The sequence below is a fragment of the Aedes albopictus genome, chromosome 2, assembly GCF_035046485.1.
Source record: "Aedes albopictus strain Foshan chromosome 2, AalbF5, whole genome shotgun sequence".
Classification (NCBI taxonomy): Eukaryota; Metazoa; Arthropoda; class Insecta; order Diptera; family Culicidae; genus Aedes; species Aedes albopictus.
This window is the reverse complement of record NC_085137.1, coordinates 416,442,608-416,469,509: the sequence shown is the minus strand read 5'-3', so window position 1 is coordinate 416,469,509 and position 26,902 is coordinate 416,442,608. Positions and strand designations below refer to the sequence as shown.

Here is a 26,902-nt window from a genome sequence, read left to right as displayed (position 1 = left end):
ATTTTAGTAAATTTAAAAAATCTGTATCAAAAAGTTATCTACAAAACATGTCGTTAATTATTTTTCCCAAGAAGTTTGGATCCATATCAAGCTGTAAAAAATATAAAAATAGTGGGTATTGCCAATTTTTGTACGGTAAAAAATATGTGTATGAAATTTATTACGAAAAACGGCCATTTTTCAAAAATCTCGTCGGGGCGACCTCTAAACGTCGTTTCTGAAAGTTGCCGTCATACAAAAGTTTGTTTCTAACACCCTTAGCTATCATTTGCAGGGTGAGTCCCCAAGCTTTTCGACCATGTGCAATTTTGGGACAACCTAAGTGCCGGTGCTGCGATCGAACCCATGACCAATGGTCATTGACCATCTATTTATGAAGTGAATGTGTGACCAATACGCCACGTACAGTAGTAGTACGTAGTTACATATTTATAAAGCCAGGACATCGGGCTTGTTTACATTTCGCATATAGACCGTCTGAGTGTAGAATTAGCATCTAAGTTAAAATACACATAAATAAAAAAAAGCATATAGACCGTGCTAATAACTTTTTACTCGGGTTCCCTTCAAAGGCACCTACCAATTAGTGCCATATCCTTTCAGTGCCTCCACCGCGCCATGCCATACCTTTATACTCCACACAAACCTGAAGCCACCGGCGGCACTAACTTCCGTTCAAAACAGTCTTATCCTTATGCTGTGCGTTTCCTTAGACCCCGGCTAAGACGCTTGCACCAGCCAGCGTTGAGCGTTAGTCTTTCGGTAACCTTCCGCGGGATCAGTTCGGCTGGAAACATTCGGCTCCAATGAAAACGGTGTGATTTGAACCCCCACCTCCACTTCCTTCAATTGTAAGTGTGATGGTTGTTACATCGCCGCCGGGCAATTGATTATCTCCTCAAACTATCATCGTTCGGTCGTCCGTGTCCTCTACGTAAGTGTTCGTCGTGTGTCCTTTCCCACTATTCCGAGTGTTGTCCAAAAATCAATCGAATTCAATTAGTGTGGTGGCTGATGACTGACTGGCGTTGGAATCCTCGTTAATCGCTATCCTCATCGCGTGACTATTGCTTCTAGCGAAGAAAGGAAATGTTTACACGAGCCAAAGGAAGTTGCATTTAGCGCTGTTCGTGTTTTACGACGTACCTACCATTCTGCGAATGAGGTGTTTTTATCAGTGGATTCTCTCGCTCGAGTGTGCTTCCGGTGGAAATGGCTTTTTGGTGTGAATAATGGAATCACAACTGGATACGAATGATATTATCACGTGATTAATTTGTTCCAACATTTCCGAGCGTAATTTCGGTGAGCAGTCTGAAGCGGATACGACAAGTGGAGTTAATTTCATGGTATACAATTAGAGTGGTTGATGGATGGTAGATGCTTACAGATGTTGCTTTTTATTATTCGCAGTATTTTTTTAAAGGTTGTTATCATATTTATTCAATTATAATTGATTTGAGAAATTCTTTAATTTTTTATCATCTTTTCTTTATTATAGAAATTCTCATTCCCAGGAAGGTTAATCCCTTTAAAATTCATGAATTATTTATGTTGTTTATGTTTAACATTCATTCTTATTCAATACAAAATACACGGACAACGTTTTCAACCAGCTGCTGTACAGATTGAACAAAACTTAAAAATAGACCAGAGAACGGGCAGGAACAATTTTTTCTGCGATTCTTCCTTGAGAATCTTCCGGGATTCCTGAATTCTGACCGATTTCTCCTAGAGTTTTTGACGAGGATCCTAAAGATTGCCTCCCAGAGTCCCTCGTAAGAATTTTCACGGAGCTCCTCCTGGGTTTGGCCCAAGATATTTTCGTGGGATTTCTTCCAGGATTTATTCTGAGATCTCCGCATGAGTTTTTCTCAGGATATATCGCAGATGTTGTCACGGAAATTTTTCGTAGAATTTAACTTGGGATTATTCCTCTAGAAGATTTTTCACGATTTCTTCCGGTGTTCTTCATGCGAATTCTTCAGGAGATCTTTCCAAAATTTCTACAGAAGTTATTCCGGGGATTTCTACTAGAGCTCCTTCAAGGATTTCTTAATGTGTTTTTATTAATTTTCTCCCGGAGTTCTTCTCGGGTTTTCTACTACAAAAGTTTCAGTCGAAACTTCGCTCGGAAAATTCCTTCCGGTGCTGATCCTGGAATGTCTCCCAGATTTTTTTTTCTGAATTTATCTTAAATTTTCTCCTAAGATTTTTATTTCCGGACTTCCTTTTGGGATTTCTGAATTTCACTCAGATCTCTTTTCAGACTTTTACTCGTAAGTATTTCTGCATTCTTTACAAATTTTCTCGGAATTATTCCCAGAGCTCTTCTTGTAATCCCTACCGGATATCTTCCCATACTTTTGGATGTTCTTTTTGGGATTTCTTTAATTGTGGCTCCAGGAGCTCTTGCAAAGATTTTTCCAGGAGTTTTTTTCCGGAGTGTCTCCTGAAATAACTTACAAAATTCCTTGTAAGAAATTCCCGGAGAATTACACTGAAACCTTCATTTAAATAAATGCATTGACTAAACTATACAGTTTTATGTTTTTTGACAAATTTCCTTAGTCATGCGAAGTGTTAAAAATATAAGGGTTTAGTTTTGTCATTGCTTGTACGGTAAAAATTATTTTCGATTAGCCATGCATTTACTTAAATGGAAGTTTCAGTGTACCAGAAAAAATCCCGGTGAAATCTTTGAATCCTCGCAAAGACCTATTGGAGAAATCTCGAGAAGAACTTTGGCAGAAATCCTGAGAAAAACTGTGTCATTTTGGAAAAATTGCATGGAGTAATCCTGGGAGGAAAAAATACAGAAATTCAATAAGGAATTCCGAAAACGTCTAATAGAAATTTTGTGAGAAAATCAAAGAGAATTATCGGAACACTGTCTGGAGGAAATTTCTGGAAAAACTTCTGCAATTCCTTTATTTTTATACTGTTTTTATTATTTTATGGAGCGATTTCAGAAATACTGACCGGAAGAATTCCTCAAGGATTCTTTGGCGGTATCTGCCAACGAATACCTGAAGAAATTCTCTACAGTATTCTAGGACAAATTCTCAAAGCAATCTCTACAGAAACTTTTGATAAAATAAATGGGAAAGTATCCGGTTAAATTCTTGATTGAATTCCTGAATGAATCTAACAAAAAATTTCCAACGAATTCTTTGACGAATTTCATAGGATTAGGAAACCTCGAAGAACCTCTTAAGAAATTCATGATGAAATTCCGCGGGGAATTCTCAATAGAATTCCTAAGGATCCTCGAGGAATCTCTGGAGCAATTCTGCAACAGATCCTTCAAATCCTTGAGGAAATTCTCCAAAGGATTCCTCAAAAAATCCTTGAAGATAATTGGAGTATATCTAAGAATGCTTCAACAAATCCCAGCAGAAATTTTTGTTGGATAAATTGAAAAAAAAAACTGCCGATGTTAACTCTGGACGAGTTTATGCAAAACTCTCCGGGAACATTTGCAACGACACCCTTGAGAAGTTTTTCTAGGATCCCCTGGAAATATAATTCGAAAAAAAATCCAAAATATGTTAGGATAAATCCTGATGGAACCATTGCAATGTATTGCATTGGGTGAATTTCATAATAAAGTATCTGGATAAACTCCCCAAAGAATGAATGTAGAAATTTCTAATGATTTTCTAAATGGGAAAACCGAAAAAATGCTCGTATGACTTCCCAAAAGGAGATCTCTGGAGGTATTCCCCATACGAATCATTAAAAGGGAATTAATTGCTGTAAAACTTCTGCAAAGAGTACTTAAAAAAATATCGGTGAACAAATCGTAAATTTTCCAAAGAATCCCTTAAAAACATATGAAATTCCTGGAGAAATTCCCGATGTTATTCCTTGCATAAGAGAACTGAGGTAATTAATTGCAGAAATTCCTGGAGGAAACATCCAAGGAATTTTGCAACGAATCATTAATTCCCAGGATGATTTCTCAGGAGAAAATAAAAAAAATATAATATATAATATAATAAAATATAATATCTGAAGGAATTTGCTAATAGAACCCTCAGATAAAATCCTGAAGAAATCTCTGGAATAATTCTCAAACGAAGCTCTTCAAGAAATCTCTACAGATTTTTTGCCAAAGAACCCCTAAGTAATGGAAGTCCCTGATGGAATTCCGTTAAAAGGATGATTTGGAGAAATACAACAAAGTACAGGGAATAGAAAAAATGTTCGGGCAGGCAAAATTTTCACTTCTCAAAAAAATGGTCAACTAGCTGTAACTTTTCGAAAAGTGCATCAAAAATCTCAATGGATTTTTACTGTAAGGTGGTCAACTAGTTGTCTATCAATGGTCCAAAGGTAAATGGCATAATTATCCGAAGGCCAACTTTGAACTTTTATACCTCCGGATTCAATGAACCGAATGTAATGAAATTTTGAGCGTTTATAACTTATATAATGGACTTCAAAAAACGTTTGACTTATCTTAAAATTGTTAACACGCAAGAAAGTTATAGCGATAAGTTTTTTTTTTAATAATCGCTTTAAAATTCTAGATGCTCATTATACTGGGGATGGACAAAATGATCGGGACAGGCAAAATTTTCACTCTTCAAAAGATGTTCAACTAGCTGTAACTTTTCGAAAAGTGCATCAAATGTTCTAATTTTAAGTTAAGTCATAGATTTTTCATAGCTCAATCTAAGAGTCATAAATGGTCAAAATTTCATTGCATTCGGTTCATTGAATCCAGAGATATACCAGCTCAAAGTTGGCTATCGAATAATTATTCCTTTTTCAAAAATCTTTATAATTTCATGGAGAATAGCCCGATCTTTTTCAAATTTTGACCACTGATACACAACTAGTTGATGAACTTACAGTAAAAATTATTAGAATATTTGATGCACTTTTCGAAAAGTTACAGCCAGTTGAACATTTTTTTGAAAAGTGATAATTTTGATTGTCCCGATCATTTTGTCTATCCTCTGTAGTTCAGTTATATTCAGTTATATTGACCTGAATATATCTAGATATGTTTTAAAACGAAGTTACAAAATATCTGATAATAAATTGTAACATGATATAGGATGCATGTGAAAAATAGGCAAATTTACTAGAACTTCATATAATAAATTAATTAGCTTTAACTAACTTTCTTATAAACAAATATAAGTAAAGTCAAATGTTTTTCAAAGCTTATTATATAAGTCATGAATGCTCAAAATGCCATTACATTCGGTTAACTGAGTCCGAAGATATGACAGCTCAAAGTTGGCCTAACTTACAGTAAAAATTTCAAATTGTTTATACACAAGTTACAACAGCTAGTTGACCATTTTTCGAAAAGTGAAAATTTTGCCTGTCCCGCTCATTTTGTCTATCCTTTATAACTGTTGAGAAACTTCCAATGAAATGAATCTCTGGAGAATTCTCCTATGATTTTCTAAAAGGATTTACAAACGAATGCCGCAAAGAAATTCCTGGATGATGATGATGATTGTGTCCCAAGTAACATTTGTAACAGTAACATGAAATTTCAGCTTTATGAAACACTAGAAGGTTTTTATAAACCTACTTCAATAAAACTCTAGTCAAAGCAACTTTATCTGCATTGCTTCTACCATAACCTCAGGAAGATTACAATCTTGCTAGTTAGCGCATCCTGGTGAAGGTTTTGAAGTGTATTCAACAAAAGTAATCCAGCATTTGTAGTAACTATCTCTAGAAGTAGAGTAGAAGTAGAGATAAATGCTATCCCCACTGATGAATAAGTGCGGTGAAGACACCGGAACGATTTAATGCAAAATCGCACTTTTATTTCAGATTCCTCACTTCTGCGCAGTCCAGTTAGCAATGAAATTAACTATGCTAAACGATCGAAAAATCCGATCGTTTAGCATCAGTACCTAAAGTATGATATCTTTAGAATATATAATATAAAAGATAGATAGAATTCTGGAAAACTTCGAAAAAAGTAGAACATACCTATGCTTAGTGAGCATGAATCCAAAACCGAAATGGACTACATTTTGCCTAACATCTATATATATAAAAATGCAGTGGCATACGTGGGACCGCGCATAACTTGCGAACGGATGGTCCGATTCGGGTCGTTTGAGTTTTGTTCTGTTAGTTTTCACAAAAGAAAAGGTTTATGAGACAAAAAACATGGAAAAATAGAGAGTTTTTTAAAAATCGGGTTTTCGTGCATTTTGAACGGGGACTTGGACTTGACTAGGGACTTGAAACGTCAAAAAACGCAGTAGGCAAGACAAAGTTTGCCGGGTACAGCTAGTTGTTTATATTTATGACACATTCTACCGTGACGTTACAACGTTTTGACGCCTTTTTGGTCAAATTTTTCACTATAACTCGTAAGTTCGACTGTAAACCCTCAAATATTATTGCATATTCGGAATACTTGTAAAATGTCCAATAAGTATGATCTGTTAAATAGTTAGTTTTCATCGGAAAAGTATGTTAAAAATGGGAATGACTAGAGTGACGTTACAACGTTGTAACGTCACGCTAGTCATTTCCATTTTAAACATACTTTTGCAATGAAAACGAAATGTTCAACAGATTAAACTTATTGAAAATTTTACAAGGAATCCGAATATGCAAAAATATTTGAGGGTTTACAGTGAATTTACGAGTTACAGTGAAAAAACTGTCCAAAAAGTCGTCAAAACACTGTAACGTCACGGTAGAATGTGGTTTATACTTTTCATTTAGAGGATTTGTTAGCTTAAAATATTGAAAACTCGTGAGAAACAATTGCATTGTAATCAGCCAATTCTTTGGATCCATTGATTTCACCGATATAAAAAAGCTCTCTGTCGGCCTGGTTTCATTCAACCACCACGAGATCAGGTCAACCAAACTGGAATTAATGGCCCATCATCGAAGGGTAACTTGTAGAGGCGTCTACTGGCCAACGGACCTCATTCTTGGTAGGTAGTGATACCTAATGCAGCATAGTTTCCTACTACTAGAAATAAAAGAGAACTTCTGGGAGGAAAACAGTCGTCGTCAGTCGCAATTAACAGCCTGCCTTTCACCACCCACCTAATATGCATTATCGAACACTGCCCGGTAGTGGTCCGCCTTTTCCCAGTCATTGACGGTAGGGTGATTTTTACCAACTATGGACCCTTTGCTATTCAATGATTTTTTTTTTCAAGACATTTCAACATTGGAATCAGATATGCGTACTTTCTGCTGTGAGCTGTCACCAAAAACAGATAATAATTCTAATTGAAAATGTTAAGGATAACGATTAGGGCCAATATAGCAGAAGCAATATAGTATTCAGAAACCCTGTTTTCCCAAGAACTTTTTATTATGGATTTGTTTCATGATTTCGTTGAGCTTGGAATATTTTTATGATATTTCACATGATAGGGTGATTAGGGGCATAATGGACACCCGGGGCGAAATAGACACCCCTGTTTTTGCCGAAACCGTTGACTTTTATGTAAAACTTTTAATGCATAAGTGTAAAGGAACAAGTCATTGTTCTATTTTTCAAAAGTATCATTTATATTCCTTCAAAATAACCAAAATATCATTGAAAATGAAGTATGTTTTTCATATGGTGGATTTCTTATAATTTCCAAGCAGTAGTAAATAAGGTATTACGAGTGTTTGAGTGTGTCCACGATAAAAACCAGTGAATTGTTAGCTTATCTACATGTATACGCAGATTTAGCAATGGATGATGTATTACATTTTTGATCAGAATCTACTTTTAATAGCAATTTAAATGTTGTAGTCAATTCGGGGCGAAATGAACATTGGCAATTATGAATGGATGTACGCGCGTTGCATACTGTTAGGCGTTTTAGAGAGTTTGGAAAAAATCAATCCGATTATTTTAGCCTAAAACTTATTTAATTAACTTTGATATTATGTAAACTCGTTTAAGATGGAGTATTATATCTGTGGTATCCCCTTAGGCAAATTACTTAACTGGTCGATATTATCAAAGATACAGCATAAAATATGCAGGGGTGTCCATTTCGCCCCGTACCTTTCCTGCCAGCCCCAAAAAAACACACGGTTTACAATTCAATATTTCTTCACAATAATGACGTTCTACCTGCAGTAAATGATTGAAATACGTAGGAAACAAGTTAAAGTTGTAAGCCAACTAATAATATGTTATGTTTTTGTCTGTTATACAGGCCTAACATACTCATTTGCTTAGGGTGTCCATTATGCCCCTAATCCCCCTATAAAATTGCAAAATGGTCATTGACAGAGAAAGTCTCAGTTAATAAATGGGGAAGTCATTTAACATTTTAACTCAAAAGCAGGCTTTGTTCTCCTAACTCCTAACAGGAGTCCACCATCAATATGTCTACCCTGTGTTCCCAACTTATTGCGCCACTGCCGCACCGACTGGCTGCCTGCTTTAGTCAGATTCGATTGGCCTGAGCTGATAACACTAGTTTACATCATTTTTGAACTCGGTAAGCTGATGATCATTTTTGGTGTAGAATCATGCCCTGAGTTCGAAAACGCGAAGGAAAAAAATTACAGTAGAGCGGAAAATTTTTCGACTTTCCATACAAGGTTGATGATTTGAAATCGATTTTTGTTCTATTTTTAAGCAACGTCGCTCACTTCACACACCTTATTCTCCGTAATCAATGCTCCGATTGAGTTGATTTTTTTACTGTAGCTCGCCTACATATGATATGTCAAATAAACGTCGAGAAATAATTTTTAAGTTGGTTTTTTCTTATTAAAAAAAATACATTTCTTCAAAAAAATTAGGGAATTTTGCTAAAATTTAGAAAGATCGTCCGTAAAACTCGCTAATATCTTGAATTTCATCAATCTGACGCAAAACCTGTATTCAGATGACCGAATGGTATTGTATTCAGCTTTTTATTTATGGAAAAAGATTTCAAATTGGTTAAACAAAACGCAATATATTTGAATTTCAGTAAATTACATATTTTGAAAAGTTTTAAAACTCGATATTGAGCTAAATCTCAAAAACTGTTCTACTTTAAATTTTTTGAAGGTCGGTTTCAAAATCAGCACTAAATTGTGCTTCAAAAATTTTGGTCGTTGACAGAAGTTCACGACTTTCGTTTTATTTTGTAAACTTGTGTAATAGAACAGCAGATGCTTCATCATCGTCCAACAAATGCGAGCTTTATCGTCCCCGAGCTCAGCACGGTTTCCACCATAGAGGCTGAAACGCATGCATTGAGGACATTTTCGGAATAAATTTATCCACTGGGTAGAAAACCGAGTGAACAAACTCACTCGGAAAAATGCACTACCTTTATCCGGACTTGTGCGTTTCAGTCTATCGGTTCATTCCAATTCGGAAAATGCGGGTGAATTATTTCATCAATTTTTGTTGCTTTCATCCGACAATTTGCTGCGCAAGTTTTGGCGGAATGGGAAGTCGCTGTTTGTGGTTCCTTCACCCAAAAAAAAACGCAACATACTAATTTTACTGCCATAAATTGGGGTCAATGCGAGGAGAATGGGCAAAGTGCGTTGAGGGATGATTTGACTATATTTTCTGTTGTGTTTTTTGCTGCTATACATAAAACGCAGAAAGGCGGCGTCCTTGAACAACTTTCTTCCGTCGTTGAAGCGTTACACATCTACGAATTGACAACCATGCCGGGAAATGAAACTCAAATGCCTATGAATTTAGGAAACGAAAGGTGTCTTTGTATTCAGTTCCAGTTGGAACATATTTTCCATTTTTTACATTCGTAAGCTGAGTAGCTAAGCTGAGAGCTTAGATTAGACCGACTGCACATATCTATGGTTGATCCTCCGTAATTGTTCTGAACTGGTATGAATTACACTGCGATCCAACTGAATAAGGGGCTGGGACACTGCGGTCATTGCTCACCTAAATATTTGAATGTTTTGAAAAGCTTAGACTTTCAGCTTTCTAATGATGAGTTCAGATTTGAAATCGGTGGTTGCGAAAATCTCAGAAAAGAGTTGTAGTGCAGTGGTTAGAGCACTGCTTATGAGCATGAGGTCGAAAGGTTCGATTCCGATTACGGCCATTTTTATTTTTTTTTCTCAATCAAATTGTCAGATTATTTTTGATATTGGTTTAATGTTCTACGACCCAGATCTACCCATAGCCTGCTACCTACACTGAATAATCAGCCATTCCATGGAAAAAAAATAGACTCGAACATGAAAGTTCTCCAATTTTGCTCAAATTCGGTAGGAATGATCTTTACCAAAAAAATAAGACCCGTATTTTTTTTATTTCGCCATTAAGGTGACTAATTTTATGATAGGGTAATCAAAAATCAAGATTTTCAAAACTAAAAACAAGTAAAAAAATCATAACTTTTGAATCAATTGACCAATTTGCAATCGTTTTTAACAAATGAAAAAAAATATTAGTTCTAGATTTTAGAAAAAAATACCGTCAAAATTTTTGAAAATTGACATTTACTACAATGTAAATTTTCAAAAATTGCCAAAATATTAGTTTTTTTCTGATTTTCACATTGCTGGACCACAACGACTATTTTTTGTTTATTTTTTCAACGAAAGTTTAACTATTTTTAAATAACGTATAAAAAATTTATAAATGTTCTTAAAGCCATTTTTGATCTGCATTTTTAACATTTCAAGTTTTGTGCTCTTATTTGTATGGAATGATTATACGTCTCCATCACTTTAAAATTACCGTAATTTTATTTATTATTTATTATTCATTATTTAGTTATTTTTAAAAATACAGCTATGGGCTACTAAGTAAACTTCAGTTAGTGAAAAAATACCAGCGAATTCGCCTGCTGCAGAGTGTTGATCCTCCATGAATTTCGTCAGACATTCCTTCAGAAGTTCCTTGTGAATTCCTCCAGAAATTCTCTCTGATTTTCTTACGGAAATTTATTCTCAGATTCCTCCTAGAGCTCTTTCTGACATTCATTTAAGAGCTCTTTCTGGAATTCCTCCAGGAATGCCTTCAGTGACTGATCTAAAAGTTCTTTCTAAGATTTCTTCGGAGGTTCCTTCGGGGACCTCCAGGAGTTTCTACTGAAATTACTCCAGCAGATTTTTCAGGGGTCTCTCCAGGAGTTAATTCTGGGAATCCTCAAGAAGTTTCTGCTAGGATTCGTCAAGAAGTTCCTTATTGGATTTTCTTTTTTGAGAATTCCTTCAGCAGTTCCTTCTGGGAATTTTATAAAAGTTTCTTCTGTAATTTTTCAAGTAGTTTTTTCTGAGATTTCGGAGTTTCTTAAAATCCTGCACAAGCTCCTTCGAGAATTCTCTCAGGAGCTCCTTCACGGATACCTTCTGGAGTTCCTTCTGGGATTCCTTTAAAATTGTCCAAGATTGACCAGGAGTTGCTTCTGGGATTTATCCAAGAGTTCCGTCAGAGATTGCCCCTTTCCAGAAATTTAAACCGTGATTTCAACCGGTATTTTTTCAGAAGTTCCTTTCGAAATTTACTTCTAACTTTAAGGATTTCTTCGAGAGTCTTCTGGGATTTTCCAAGCAGTTTCTTCTGAGATTACTCCTTTTGTAAATTCCTAGATTATCCAGCAGTTCCTTTCGGGATTCTTCCAGGAATTCCTTCCTGGATTCCTCTAGGATGTCTCCAGGAGTTCTTTCTGAGATTGATCTAGGAGATCTTTCCTGGATTCCGCCAAGAATTTCTTGCGGATTTTTTTCCTTGTGAGATTCCTTTAGGAATTTGATGCCAAAATGTTTGGGATAGGCAACTTTTTTTTCTCTCACAAAAAAGTTAAACATGCTATAACTTTTGATAGAGTGCATTAAAAAACCTCAAATTTTGACTGCCTGTCAACCTATTATATGTGAATCATTGGTACAAATTTGGGCTCGATTAATTAATGTTTCGCAAAGTTAGAACCGTTCGGGTAAAACACTATTTTCTAGACAACTCATTTTTGAGGTGTCATATCTCGGAAACCAGTGAACCGAATTGAATGAAATTTTGAACGTACACTAACAATATGCGAATGCTCCCCAAACTATTTAAAGATAGGTACTTTTTAACCGTTGAAAAAAGTTATCATGGATTGACAATTTTTGGATTTTTCTCGAAAAAATGTAATTTTTTTACATCAATGTCAATAAATTTTAGTGTTGATATCCAGAGATTTTTCCACTTCTGTTCTCAAGCTATCTCTAATCAGATATATTGGAGCCTATTTAGATTGAAAAAGAACACATTTCGTAATTTTTGTGTGGTATTGTAAATTTGACCTATTTTCTTCTATATGGGTCAAAATTTCAACCCGGTATAACTTAATTCGCCGTGAGAAAATATTATATTTTATAACGTCGTATTAAGTATCAATATATTGTTGATAAACGTTAAAAAATTCATTCAATTCGGTTCACAGGTCTCCGAGATATGACAGCTCAAAAATGAGTTGTCTTAAAACTAGTGTTTTACCCGAACGGCTCTAACTTTGCGAAACATTAATCAATCGAGCCCAAATTTGTGCCAATGATGCACATATAATAGGTTGATAAACAGTCAAAATTTAAGATTTTTTGATGCACTCTATGAAAAGTTACAGCATGTTGATTTTTTTTGTGAAAGAAATAAAGTTGCCTATCCCAAACATTTTGGCCATCCCCTGTATATATTTCTCCATAAATAGGACGCAATCAGTGAAGTACTAGTTTAGTAATGAGCTGAATTTTTATATGGTAAAAAAACAAGGGCATTATTCCTCGCTAATTTGATGCTGTTTGAGCAAAACTTTGGGTAACTGTGTTGTTGTATTCTCCATTTATTACCACTTCAACAACAGTTTCTCAATTTTCACTCAAGCAGCATCAAATTAGGCTAGAAATCATAATACCTGTAAGTTTGTACCGTTTCAATGCAGAAACGGAAGTTTAGCATCTTACCATACAAAAAAAACAGCTCATTGTGAAAAATCACGGAAGAACCTTTGAAGAATTCCCAGAGAGAAGTGCTGAAGGAATTCTCAAAAAAGGAAACCCTATAAGGAACTTAGAATTAGATACAATCATTACGGTTGATAATGTTGTGTAGCACAAAACAGGAAAAAAAGATATTACGGCAGTAGACTCCATGTCATATATTGCAGGACAGTGTGTACGATTCTGAATATCCCGAAGTTATGTCATAGTCTCTGATTATATTCTGTGATCTCCAGTAAGTATAATAGATTATGCAACATAACTCTATATAGCCAAAATAGAAACTTCCATTGCAGTAGTGCTAAATTTTAAACATCATAATAGTTTGTGTATGACGCCAGCTTATCTGATGATGTCCAGTGAACATTCAGATGATTTACTGGACATGATAGATTACATATTAGAGGCCCATATGCAAAGGGGCGTAAGTGACCATTTTGTCGATTTTGGGCTGAAAATATAAAAAAAAATCGTTAAATTTCAAGCTTTTAAGAACTTTTTCAAGATTAGTTTTACGATATTTACAAAATTACAATAAATCGGACCGTAGACTTCAGTATCTAAACAAAAACAATTTGAATGACCTAGATGTCCTGACTGATCTGATACTATCCATTGAACTTTCAAAAGACTTTCTGAACATGATAGATTACAAATCGTAGCTTTGAATAATGAAAGAAGTTACCGTTGCACCGGTATACTTTAGGATCTAAACTCAAGAACAGTTTGGATGAGCTAAGATGTCCGGAAAAAAATATTCTGCATCATATTCTACCCTTTTTATGCTATTGCGCACCAAAACCACAGAAATACGTGGAAACAACTCTATAATAACGCTTGGAAAAAATCCGGCTTCAAAGGTTTAACCCTTTCAGGATGGTTTGGTCATTTGCACCTTGCTGACGCGTTCTACAGTGGCGAGGTTGGTGAAAAAAATCGTCCCGAAGGGGTTAAAGGAACTAGCGTTAGAACCGACTTTCGTATTCTACACAAATGGCTTTCAAGTTGCTCTTTATTAAGTCTAATTGAATTTTAAATCGATTTCGGATAGCTAGTGAAGAAGAGCACTGACTGACTTTACACGTGTGAACCGTTTTATTTTCTTTCATGTCTACCGTTATATGACGTGTCGAATGTGAAGGTCGTCGGCAGTCAAAGCTCCATATAGCCTGAGTATGATAGGCAGCTACTACGGGTCAGGTGTCTCGCACGCAATGTTGAAAAGCGGTAAATCGATGAGAAGCACTACCTTCGTAAAAACAAGGAAAAAATAATTCACAAATTTAAGGTTTATGTTTTAGCTTTATGCAGAGCCCTGTTTAAATCCGCTATTCGACATAATATCCTTGAAACGTCATAATCGTGCGAAAAATTTGGTTAACTGGTTTGGAAAATTGCCCTTCGAAAGGCCACCCAGCCAGACCAACCGTCCGGTGCGGTGGTGGCTCTACACGAGATCCGTCCGGTAACCTTGGATATTCGCCGCTTGGTTCCGTCGAATAGCAAACACATCCGGCGCCGGTGGTTATCCTGCCTACTGTTTCGCTTTTGGTTTGGCTGTACATCTTTAAAATGCAAATCGGTTCCACTTCGATGACGCTACTAGGAGCGGCAACCTGCTGCTATAGTCTCTAAGTTACAACACGAATAAACTGCGGCACCAGTCGTGGCATACAGGACGATATGCATGATGATTGCCTACGATGAAGCGGAAAGCTTTTAGCTCCCACCGGAACCGAAACTGTCGGCTTTCGTGCAAACAGGGTGTAATCGTACAGGTTTCTGTTTTTCCAGGTCATATTTGTAGTTTTGTGCTGTGGCGAATGAATGTATGGGAAAATGAGCAGCACTATTCTGTTGGAATTAAGATGTATTCTATAGACCTGGAGGCCTTGATGGGGAATAGTTCAAAGGAGGCAAATATTTACGAACAAATTGATAGCTACTACTTTGTTTGAAAATAGGAAAACAGTTGTTTGAACCACAACAGATATATCACGGAGAAAGCAATAATTGATGGATTAACTATACTTTTGATGTTTACGTTAAAAGTGAAATGAGCGTCCACGTTTTCCAAATGGAGCATTTGCAGCTCAACGCACGAATCGCGAAGACGCAAATTTTTCAATTCAAATGAAATTTTGCTTCTGTATGAGCTCCCTACTGAAAAAAACTTGTAATTAGAAGGCACGAAATGTTGCTAATTGACAAATTGAGAGATGAGATTTGTGAAAAAAGAAATCGCGTTCTGGTGGGATTCGAACCCATGACTCCGTATTCGCTAGACTGGCGCTTTAACCAACTAAGCCACAGAACAAGTAATAATAGAATAGAATAGAAAGCCAAACTGACTCCGAAGCCGCACCGTGAACACTCCTATTTCACAAACTCATCTCTGTTTCGGCTTAGATGCCAAACCACAACACACTCCCGTTTGTGCCCACTAACTACAAGTGAAAGCGTATTATTTTTATGAAGCCGAGACTTACTCTCGTACTCCGCATACCTAGCCACCTGGCAGTTTGTTTTGCGGCCCTGATTTTAGAAATTCTTGTATGGCAATATTTGGATTGCTATACGTGTTATCCACAAAAACATGTATTAAACAAACATGATTATCATGAGTAAATGGAATTGAATCGAGTCCTTTAAAACTAAAAAAACAGCCTTTTTTTTTTTAAAAAAAAAAGGTAAAACCTCCGACGAAAAAGTTTACAGCAGTAATGCTTATAGTGAGTATAACAGTTAACCTAAAAAGAACAGCCTATTTTAAGGAGAAACTTCAGAGGATACAAATATGGCTGCCACAATGGCCGACTTGGACCCCTACTCACGTTTTCAAGAGCACCAATCTAAAAAATTCGTAAGCAAATTCGCTTGATTTAGAAAAGCTGCTTCTTTTTGGAAGTGAGCAAAGTCAGGATAAACAAGTGTGGCTTGGTTCGATGCTTCGTTCGTCAGATTTGTGCCTCCAAAGTTTGTATGGAAAATTTCAAAGGGATTTCTTGATGTTTCAGCTTAAAAGAAAGTAAAATTTCCGGTGAAAATGCTAAAAGATGTAATATAAGCATTATACCAGTATAATAAAATAATAGCGAGTATAATGGTTAAATTTTAAGGAACAGCCTATGTTTAGAAGATGGACAAACTGATGAACATGTTAATGACTGTAATCTTTATAATGAGTAGAACAGAAAAACTAGAAAGAAAAGCCTACGTTCAAAGAATGAAACATCTCCGAAGAACTTCATAGCTGTAATACTTAAAGTGAGTATAACACACGCAAAAAAACCCGTTCCGGTATACGTGCACTCTCAGTCACGGCAACGAGAACAGACGGGAACTATGCATAGCAACGATAACAACAATAAGAAATGTACACCGTGAACTAGATGTCACGGTTTCTAGAACACCCATATTGACAGCTGGAACTAGTTCCAGTTTACAGTGTAGATTTGCCTGTTCTCATATTTACGTTTGTTTGTTCACGTTTATCAGAACGGATTTTTTCGCGTGCAGTAAAATTGAAAAGAACAGCCTTTGTTTAAAATATGGATACACCACCCGAGCAAAGGCGGATAACAAAATGATAACAAGTTCTGTTACCTGGTTATCATTCGTTTGATAATTGAGTTTGTTATCATTTAGGTTGAATTAAGAGCCAACATAACAAAAATGATAACTTAAATTTACTTCGCGAATACCAAAATGATAAGACGTTAAGTTATCATTGAGTTCAAGTTGATAACTAATTGTGTTATACAATATTTTGTTCAACATTACATTTAGTTATCAACATGAAAAAATACAGATGATTGATAACTGGTTTTGTTATCAATTAGTTATCATTCAGAGCTATTTATCGACCGAAATAGTAAAAATCTACTTTACCGATATCATAAGCAATTGAAAAAAGTTTCTTATAATTTGCAACCAATGTTTTCAACTATTGTGCCGAGGCGGGTCTCGAACCCTGATCGAGTGATTGTCAGTCGCAGCCGATAGCCCCTATACCAACGGGACTCAGTGAGAGTGAGAGTAATTGAAGGCTACGCTTTTGTACTACAGTCGCATTGAAGGTGAAAAGCGGAAACTATTTTTAGATTCGAGGTTCATCAGACTCTCAGTTTTGAGAAAGCTTTGACATATACGTTTGAAAGCCGATAACATATTTTGTTATCATTTAGAATTTTTATGTTATCGCGATAGACTTAAATTATCGATAACTAAATTTGTTATCATTTGGTTATCATCAACTGAAGAAGATGATAACAAAAATAATAAAATGATAACACCGATAACTTAGTTTGTTATCAAAGTGATATCACTTTGTTATCCGCCTTTGCTCGGGTAACCGTACCAAAGCAGCAGCTAATCGAATTGTTCTTCATCACCGTTCAATTTGCACTTCTAGATTGAGTTTAAATAAGGGCGGAAGTAACATGAGAGAGTTCTCTTCATCGACTCTCTCTTCTGCAAATTAAAGTGACAAGATGCAAATTCAAACGAACTTTTTTACACTTAGACGCTAGATTGCATCGCAATCTTTCGTTTAAGCGTAAAAAAGTTTCATGAAACTTGCATTTTGTCACTTTAATTTGAAGAAGAGAGAGTCGATGAAGAGAACTCGCTCATGTTACTTTCGCCCTTATTTAAACTCAATCTAGACTTCTTCATATTCACTTGTTGAACTGACCTCCCATTCACACTCCACAAAAAGCTCTGAGTGGCGCTTTAAAGTTGGATGTCAATGCTGCAGAATGCAGTAAAAGCTGCTCAATCATTGAAACGAATTGTTTTTGTTTTTCGTCAGTATCCAAAACAACGTATTACACAACCACAGAGAAAGAGTTCTTCGTTGCATTGTGATGGCGTTTGGACGTTCCACTGTGATGGACAAAATTGTTATCAACTCATCAAAAATATTGATCGAAATATGTTGGCCGTTTTTCTAAAGCTACATCTATCTTTCTGATCAACAGTACTTTGAACACATGATTTTATTTGGATTGCGAAGAATTTGACCGACTTTCCAATACACAACTACGACCAAATCATATTTTTTGACCATTTTCAGAGAGTGGTAGACGTTTTACAATATGTTTCTACATTATACGAAATCTTGTACCGATTTTTCGAATCCTCTCAGCAGAATACCGTCTTCGAATGAGTGTAATTTAGTTTTGTACCTTTTAATTTCGTCCTGTTATGCTTATCCTTTGACAGATACGCGTATTTCGACTACCACTTGTAATCTTCCTCAGTGTCAGTTATCCAATGAAGAAGTCTTCGCATTCAACCCGCTTAGTTACTAAATTCTAAATAGGACATAGGACTCCTTAGAGAATGACGAAAATTTAGTCTTACTCCAGTAAGTCATAGGATTAAGGCTAGAGCAGAGGGCAGATTCCTAAGGATTTAAAAAAAAACAATGTCTGACAATTCTCTTCTCTGCACTCAACACTTACCGGAACACCCTACGCCCGTTTGGTGCACCCTAAATAAATTCATTATCAATGATTTTAAACCGCGATTGTGAACATGCAATTACCCAGAGAGCATGCATGTTTCACTACCATATGTGTACTTCCGTCAAAACTAAAATAGAGATCCACTACCTTTATCCTAGCTTCCATTATCTGCTCCATATACCTACCAGATTTACAAATGTGCCCGGCCCGATGGGAAATTGTCCTATCATTTGATGTGAATGACTCCATTGTGTGCCGCCCGCCTACCAGGTCCAGGATAATCGCTAGATTCGCTGGGATTACCCCTCTTGATGAAATTAGCGAAAGTAGCCCAGCCTAGAGGAATAGCCTAATCGCGCTAGTTTCGCTTTCCTTTCCCAGTCGCTGGTACTAGTGGTGTCGCGTCGGTCGATTGGAAAGTTGTGGCACGGAAATGAAATGTCCTGTGCACACGTTACCATGTTGCGTCTGCTGTTAGTTGGTTAGTTTGGTGAAAGTTGTAAACAAATTATTTTTACAACTTTTTCGCTGCAAAACTGTTGAAATGGCTGTGCATTGCGGTTTCCTATTATGGGAAATTTACGACAGGATCGGAAGTGGTTTTAATTCCAGGCCTGGAACCGAATGGAAATGAAATGTGTCATCCTTGCCTAGTTTGGTGGTTTGTTATTGGAATACCTAGGAGTTGTTGGTTTGCAGAAAAAACTTTTATATTTTTAATCAGGAGTAGTTCTGCGGAGCTAACGATTGTTTTTTTTGTTATGCAGTCATTAAGGCTATGTATGAAAATAGTCTTGTCGAGACTATGGAAAACTCATCAAAAAGTCATTGCGTTCTGCAATTTTGTTTGTGAAATGGAAGCTTCAACGAAAAGTGATGACAGTAACGAAGTACGAAAACTATTGATAAGTGTGTCAATTTCTTTATCGATATCATATGTTACTGAACGCCCGTGTGGTAATGGAATAGACATATAAGGTAACTAACTTTTCTAACATCGTGGAGCTTCTGCTTTGTATGCCATCTTAAATAGTGTATATAGCGCACGACTTTTCAGCAAAACTATGCTGAGGGCAGTAGGTTCGATTCATGGTCGGTCCAGAAACTTTTCAAAGTTTTCATAAAGGATATTTCCTTGACTTTCTTTGGCATCGAGTTCCTTCGTGCCTGCCACGCCACATGATATACACAACACATACAGTCAGGTTTTTTTTACGCGGATGATACGTACCGCGTAAAAAAACCAGTTCAAAATTAAAAAAAAAACGCGTAAAAAAAGTCTCACCATTTCTCGACGAATTATGCAAAAGTAAGACGATGAAATTTTTGTTTGTATGGAGTTTTCGTTTACGCAGCCGCGTAAATCAAAACCGCGTAAAAAAGACCTGACTGTACACTATATACATAGCACTATTCTTGAGAATTCTTCAACAAATCATTCAGTAAATGCAGCGTGGTTTTGTGCTTGATTCGTCAGATTGGGCCTAAAAAGTTTCTATGCTAAATTCAGGGTGTCCATCCATCCGGGAAATACGGAAAAACCGGGAAAAACCCGGGAATTCGAAAACACCGGGAAAAATACGGGAAATATACGGAAAATTGTAAGAGGCACCGGGAAAAATCTTTATGGTGCCTGTAGGTACCTAATGCAGTAAGACAAGACAAGCAAGTCTTGAATAGAATGATTGCAACATAAAACAGAATATTTTTGGGACAGGCTGCCTCTCAGGAATTTGAGTAGTTTCTGTTGGCTCTCGATAAATTCATGTAAAAAAAATCTGAATATTTCTTAGGCGAAATTTTCAGATTGGTTGGAAGATTTACTGAAGGACTTTTTGAATCTTGTTAGGAAAATCCTGACAGCAGGGTTCTAGCGAAAATACCAAAGAAGTCCATAAAGGCCTTCTAAGAATTCCTGGAGAATTCGGTAAATCTGCAGACGTTACTTCCGGCGAAGAGATTATTACGTTTAAAAATATGTGTGTTGCTGAAGGAATTCTTGAGACATTCTTAAATAGTTGAACTCTATATAATTTCTGCCAGGCCCCTTAAATTTGATCCCTTTGGCCGAAGTCATAGAGAAAATTCTTGAAAAATGCCTGACAGAGTTCACACTCACAGCAATATCAGAGCTATCCACTTCTGTTTAGAGTTTTGAGTTTTAAGCTGAAGAATGAGTACAACACAAGGAATTATAGCGAATTTTCCAAAAAAAAGCTTATGGTAGTGAACAAGTGAAACTTCTGAAAAACTCTCTGATGGAATCTCCCAATAAATTTCTAACAGATTTCCTGAGTACATTAGCAGAATCCTACTGAAGAGCTTTCAACGGAATCTGTGAAGAAATCTTCGAAAGTTTACCGACAAAATGCGACTTTCTGGAAGTAGTACTCGAATCACCGGAAGAGTAACCTATAGAATCCCTGATATTTACAGCAATATTAAAGGGTGATACGGTCAAAATTTGGTCACGCAATTAGTTTCATAACTTGAAACTGCGTACACCAAAACAGCTGAATTTTGAACCAGTAATGGTACTTTATATGTAGCTTATACCATAAAATTTTCATCAAAATCGGTTTAGTATTTGCGGAGATATTGTGAATCCTGAAAACTGCATTTTTAAAATTTTGTACAAAGTGGATTGAAAAATAAGAACACATTTTTACTCTTTTATTTATAGAGCCAGAAATACTGAACCAATTTCAATGAAAATTTTTTTGTATGTAAAGTATACATATCAAAATGTTGTGTAAAAATTTCATTCAATTTGATCCAGCCATTACAAAGTTATATTTGTTTAGGTGGTCAAATTTTGTCAAATTTTGTCAAGTCAAGCCAAATTTTGGTCACACAATTTTTTTCATAACTTTAGATTGCGTACACCAAAACAGCTGATTTTTGGATCAGTAATGGTACATTATATGTAGCTTGTACCATAAAATTTTCATCAAAATCGGTCTAGTATTTGCGGAGATATTGTTGAACCCTGAGATCTGCAATTTTAAAATTTTGTGCAAGGAGGATTCACACATTTTTACTGTTTTATTTATAGAGCCAGAGATACTTAACCGATTTCAATGAAAATTTTTCTTTATGTGAAGTATGCATATCAAAATGTAATGTAAAAATTTCATTCAATTTGATCCAGCCGTTACAAAGTTATATTTGCTTAAGTGGCACCCGGTCAGTTTTTTTCATATTCAAACTGCTACAACTTTGAAAGTATTCATACAAAATGGCTCAAAATTTTACTAAGAACATATTTACATAATAGTATTATACTGTAAAATTTTAATAAAAATCGGAGCAGTATTGGTAGTTCTATCATCATAATTGTGCTTTACTGACCTTAAATTTCCGAAAATTTACTATGGAGCGCCTTTGTACAAAATTTTAAAAAGGTAGGTCGATGGTTTTATCTATATATCAACCAATACTCAATCGATTTTGATGAAAATTTTATGGTATAAGCTACATATAATGTAGCATTACTGGTCCAAAAATCAGCTGTTTTGGTGTACACAGTCTAAAGTTATTAAAAAAATTGTTTGACCAAATTTTGACCGTATCACCCTTTAGGCTAACCTAGCTTTTTAAAAGAGTTGTAGGCTTAAATTTTGAGAGATTTTTTGGAAGAACCCACGGAGTACTTCCTGAAGGCAGAAATGTTGAATTCCCTCGAGATAATATTGGATAAGAAATCAAAGTTTTTCTATATAATTGGGAGAAAACCGGTGTCAATGAACAAAGCGAACTATAACCTTTGGTGAAGACGTGCGGTAAACGCCAACTTTCACAAAACAAAGGTTGTTATTACTAATATTCCTTTCTTCTTCCAACCTGACTGCAAGGACGTGGCCGTCGCCGTTATTGTACCGTTAAAAAGAGCCTCTGAAGCATGCACAGTGAGAATTGTTGACCACTCCCAGTCAATCGTTCAGTTGATTCATTGTGCAACTATTATTGGTCCAGGTCAATCACGGAGTAGCAACCATAGATATGTGCAGTCAGCTAAGCTAAGCTAACAATTCGGAGAAAATCGGTGTCAAATGATTTCGGATTCAGCAAATAAATTACTTCAAGTGACGATGGAAGCAGAACAAAAAATTACATTGAGATTTTCACAACATGTAGCAATAATTGAAACGTGATTTTCTTTGCAGACGAGAGTTCACCAAAATATTGCATATTATATGTTTCCACCATTTTTTTTCAGAATTTCGCGAAAAAATCAGGCACAGTGCCGTCAATTTTGATAATATTTTCATATATATGCTATTTTCGTGTTTTCAGAAGGACCTTTTCAACAGACTTCCATCCTGAATTTTGTGTAAGGAAGAGAAATTAACGTCGGTGATTGTAGGGTTATTTAAATAGTTATTTTGATCATATTTTTAGAAGTCAGCAAATCTTTTAAATTTGTATCTATTTATAGACCAAGTTAAAACTGTGTATAAAAATAACAATCAAAAACCTAAACCCCAGAAATCTATTTTAAAGACATGTTTACCACCAAAAATCTCTCATAGATTTAAAATTCTATGAAACGAAACCATAAAATCGCTAGAGATGTTCCTGATGAAATTTGAGAAATGCCAAACTTTTTACAATTCTACACATCCAAGTAACCAAAACTTTCGATAAAAGGGCACTTAATGAGCTAAGCAGCTTGTCAGAGGTTGCTCATTAGCCCTCTAAGCAGAGCCGTAGCGTAGTCCCATGGCGCCCTTGGCAAGCATACAGATTGGCGCCCCACGACAATTAGTGATTGTGTTTTTTAAAGGTTGTAGTTATTCATTTTTTCCAAAATTTTTAAAAGTTGGATTTTGGTGTTTCGAAAAAAAAACAAATTTTCCCTGGATTTTTTTTTTTTATTTTCTTACGGTACTTTTCATTCGTGTTTTTCTTTTGGAGTTCAATGGATGTTTCCCAAATATTTTCCAAAATTTATTTCTCTTGTACGAATGTAAGGGCAACATTTCAAAAATTTCACTAAGACCAACACAATAATAAGAAATGACATAAATGATGAATGCATTTCTTCAAGATATCTTACAGGTTTTTTTTCTTTTCTGGGTTTTTTTGTTCTACTGAATATTGTTTAAAAAATATACTCAATTGATTTTCAGGGGTTTTCAGGAAAACTCATACAATTTATCTTACAAATTTTCGGCGACTAGCTCAATTGGTTTTACCAGAATTTTCCAATTACTTAACCAGAGGTTTCTTTTGAAATTTAATGACAATATTTCCCAGAAGATCTGTGAGAAACTTTTCGGTAATCATTAGACAAGCTATAGACTGGATAACCCAACAAACATTCTTGCTGTACTAGGGTGCAATATACCGCTCTTAAGCAAGGTTTAGCTTAAGAAACTACTATACAGCTGGTTCTGCTCTCAAGTTATTCCCGAAGAAATTTCTATATGAGTTTTTGTTGGAATCTGTGGAAGAATTCCTGCTGGAATTACTGAACAAAATTATGCAGGAATCTCTGAAGGAATTCTGCTTGAATATCCAGTTCATATGAAAATCCAGGAGACATTTCAGCAAGAATTTCCAATGGCATTCTTGTAATAATTCTTACTGGAATTTCTGTAGTAGTTTGTGAAGTGATACATGAAGGAATTTGTGAAGAACCCCTGGAAGAATTTCTGAAAGACTGTTGAAATTTTTGAAGAAATTCCTGTAAAAGTTTTTTAAAGAATCTCTTGAGGATTTTCTAAAAAAATCCGTAGAAAATTTTATGAAGAAATCCCAAAGAAATTTTTGAAGGAATCCATGGAAGGCTTTCAATCGAATTCTTTAAAGAAATTTTGTTACAAATCAATGGTAGATTTTCCAACGGAAAACCTGTATATATTTCTGAAGAAATTCTATATTTATGGTTTTCTGAAGGAATTTATTATGTAATTCATTAAATGTTTTCTATAGAAATTGTAGCAGAAATGTATGGATCTCTAGTAAACATGGAACAATTTCTGAATATTTCCCAAGCTCTAATATCATCGTTTTTTTTCTTTCTAAAGGAATCTTAAGAACACTTTCTGAAAGAATACTTGGTCAAATTTAGAGGGTCTTGTTTCCCGGACTGAAAAAAATCCCGGGATTCGGGATTTTTATTTTCCAAATCCCGGGATTTCCCGGGATCCCGGGAAAAATCGAAATTTCTTAAAAACGATACAAAATACAACGATTTCTAAAACATTTTTTTATCAATTTCGATCTGAAGGCAGGTTTTGCGTTAGATTGATGAAATTCAAGATATTGGCGATCTCCTTAAATTTTGGCAAGATTTCCAAAAATACCTGAAGAAATATATTTTTTTCAATACGTTTATTTGACATATCATATGTAGGCGAGTTACAGTAAAAAAGTTCAGCTCAATCGGAGCATTGATTTCGGAGAATGAGATGTGGGAAGTGAACGACTCTGCTTATAAATAGAACAAAAACCGATTTCAAATCATCAACCTTGTATGGAAAGTCGAAAAAAAAAATCCGCTTTACTGTATTTTTTTTCCTTCGCGTTTTTGAACTCAGGGCATGATTCTACACCAAAAACGATCATTAGCTTACCGAGTTCAAAAAGGCTGTAAACTAGTGTAATCATTATTTTCAAAAAAATAGGAATAGGTTAACTTGGGCTATTCTGTCATATTTATCAGATCGAAGTTTTTGACAGAAAGATGATGATATTTCTAGAGAAATGTCTTATAATTTGCTCTGAGACATGAATATGTTCTAAAAGGAATTACAAGAAAAGTTTTCATTGGATTCGTTTCTTACTATATTTACATTCTTAGAGAATATAATGAATGAAGGCTTAATAGAACTCCTGCATCAATTATTAAATTAATCAACGTCAAATTAACTTCTATACAAAAAACTTGCGCTGCAGAATCTCTTATATAATATATGTGTTGCTTGAGCTTCTTATGTTATTTTTGGGAAAAAAAATTTGAAACTTTCTCTGACAGAGTTTAAGTGGAAAAATGTTACAAGAGTGACTTAAAAATTTCAAACGGCAATTTCTTATAACTTTTTGTCAGCATTTTGATTTCTTGCAATACAAACAGCTTTTTATCGATACTTTCGAAAATATTCTTCAATTTTATTGCACGATTCATTTTATTCTTAATTTTACACTTCGATATTGCACGATTTTCTGGGATTTGAAAAAAAAATCAGCCCAAAAAGATCTGGTCTCTCTGGCGCTAGGTTGTGCTTTTACCTCGACTATTATACACATTTCCTTGTTTTCTTTTTTCAAAAGTCACCGAAGAAATTTCTGCAGAAAACCTGAAATCGGTACGCTGTTTCACTAGAATATTGAAACGAGTTCCGCAGGACATTTTGCCCGGACTTAAGAAGAAAATGTCTTAATACATTTAATCGGAAATATTTTAAAAAGTCCTGCAAAAGTTTTGAATTGTTTGCCCATTTTCCATAATTATATACCTCTGGATATTCTACATAATTTAATGGAAAATGCGTCAAATATTTGCTCAGGTCAGTTGAATATTATGTATCAATACAGTATTCTTAAGGGTTTACTCCAGAAACATCTAAAAAGATGCACACTATATTTTTTAAATGAAAACTTTGCAGAAGTTCCACCATTACATACTTCACATGTTTTGTAAATGAAAAAATATACAAAATCTGCTACTACAAATGTTGAACATGGTTATAAATTCCAGGAACACTACCCGAACAATCTAGTAATAGCATAAAATAAATCCTAAGATTCCCAATTCTAATATTCTGCTTCTGCCTGTAGATTCAGTAAAAAAATAACAATGTATGAATATGCTGCCAAAAAATCAGTGGTATAACTACAAGGATTTTCATCAAAAGCTTGATTTTCGTAGAAAAAAATACACTAGACCTGCCAGATAGCGTACAATTGAATGAAAAAATTGCAACATTAATAATGAAGATTTTAAGTGAAATGTAGTATACATTATTACCATTTTTCAGTTTTCGGGAAATCCCGGGAATTTCGGAAAAATATCCCGGGATTCGGGATTTTTCAGATCCCGGGATATCCCGGGATTTTTGTCCCGGGAAATCCCGGGCAAGACCCTCTAGTCAAATTATTTACTAAAGAAATCTGGAATCTCTGCAGGATTTTCTATAGGAATTACTGAAGGGTTTCAAAGTTATAATTATAGATATTTTTGCAGGAATCTTCTGTAGGAAGATTTCTGGAAAATTTCTAAAGAACCTCATTTAAGATTTTCCAGGAGAAACCCAGGATAAAATGTAAAATAGAAATATTGGGAGATAAAAGTATGAAGAATTATTGAAGGAATCTGTGGGTGTTCACTCAGGAATTTCTGAGGCTATCCTTGAAGAAAATTTACTAATTTATCACTGAAAGATTTTTTGAAAGAATATCTGCTGAAACACCTTGACATAACTAAGGTAAAATTATCTAATAAAATCCTTAGAGAAATATCAGGAGGAATCGTTTGACTAATTTCTGAAAAACATTCTAGATAACTT

At 35.3% G+C, this 26,902-nt stretch overlaps 1 protein-coding gene across 5 annotated transcripts in view; it reads left to right on the top strand.

Annotated features, from left to right (window-relative positions):
* The first annotated feature begins 664 nt into the window (after positions 1–664).
* The window catches only part of LOC109426796 (uncharacterized), a 43,582-nt gene continuing 17,344 nt past the window's right edge, over positions 665–26,902 (top strand). For 4 of the 5 annotated variants that reach the window (XM_062853524.1, XM_062853522.1, XM_062853523.1 and 1 more), the window contains exon 1: positions 665–1,349. In XM_062853524.1, the coding sequence (XP_062709508.1) occupies positions 1,347–1,349 (3 nt within the window). In that variant the 5' untranslated portion in view covers positions 665–1,346. The remainder of the gene's footprint in view (positions 1,350–26,902) is intronic. The other variant, XM_062853521.1, reaches the window with a different exon arrangement.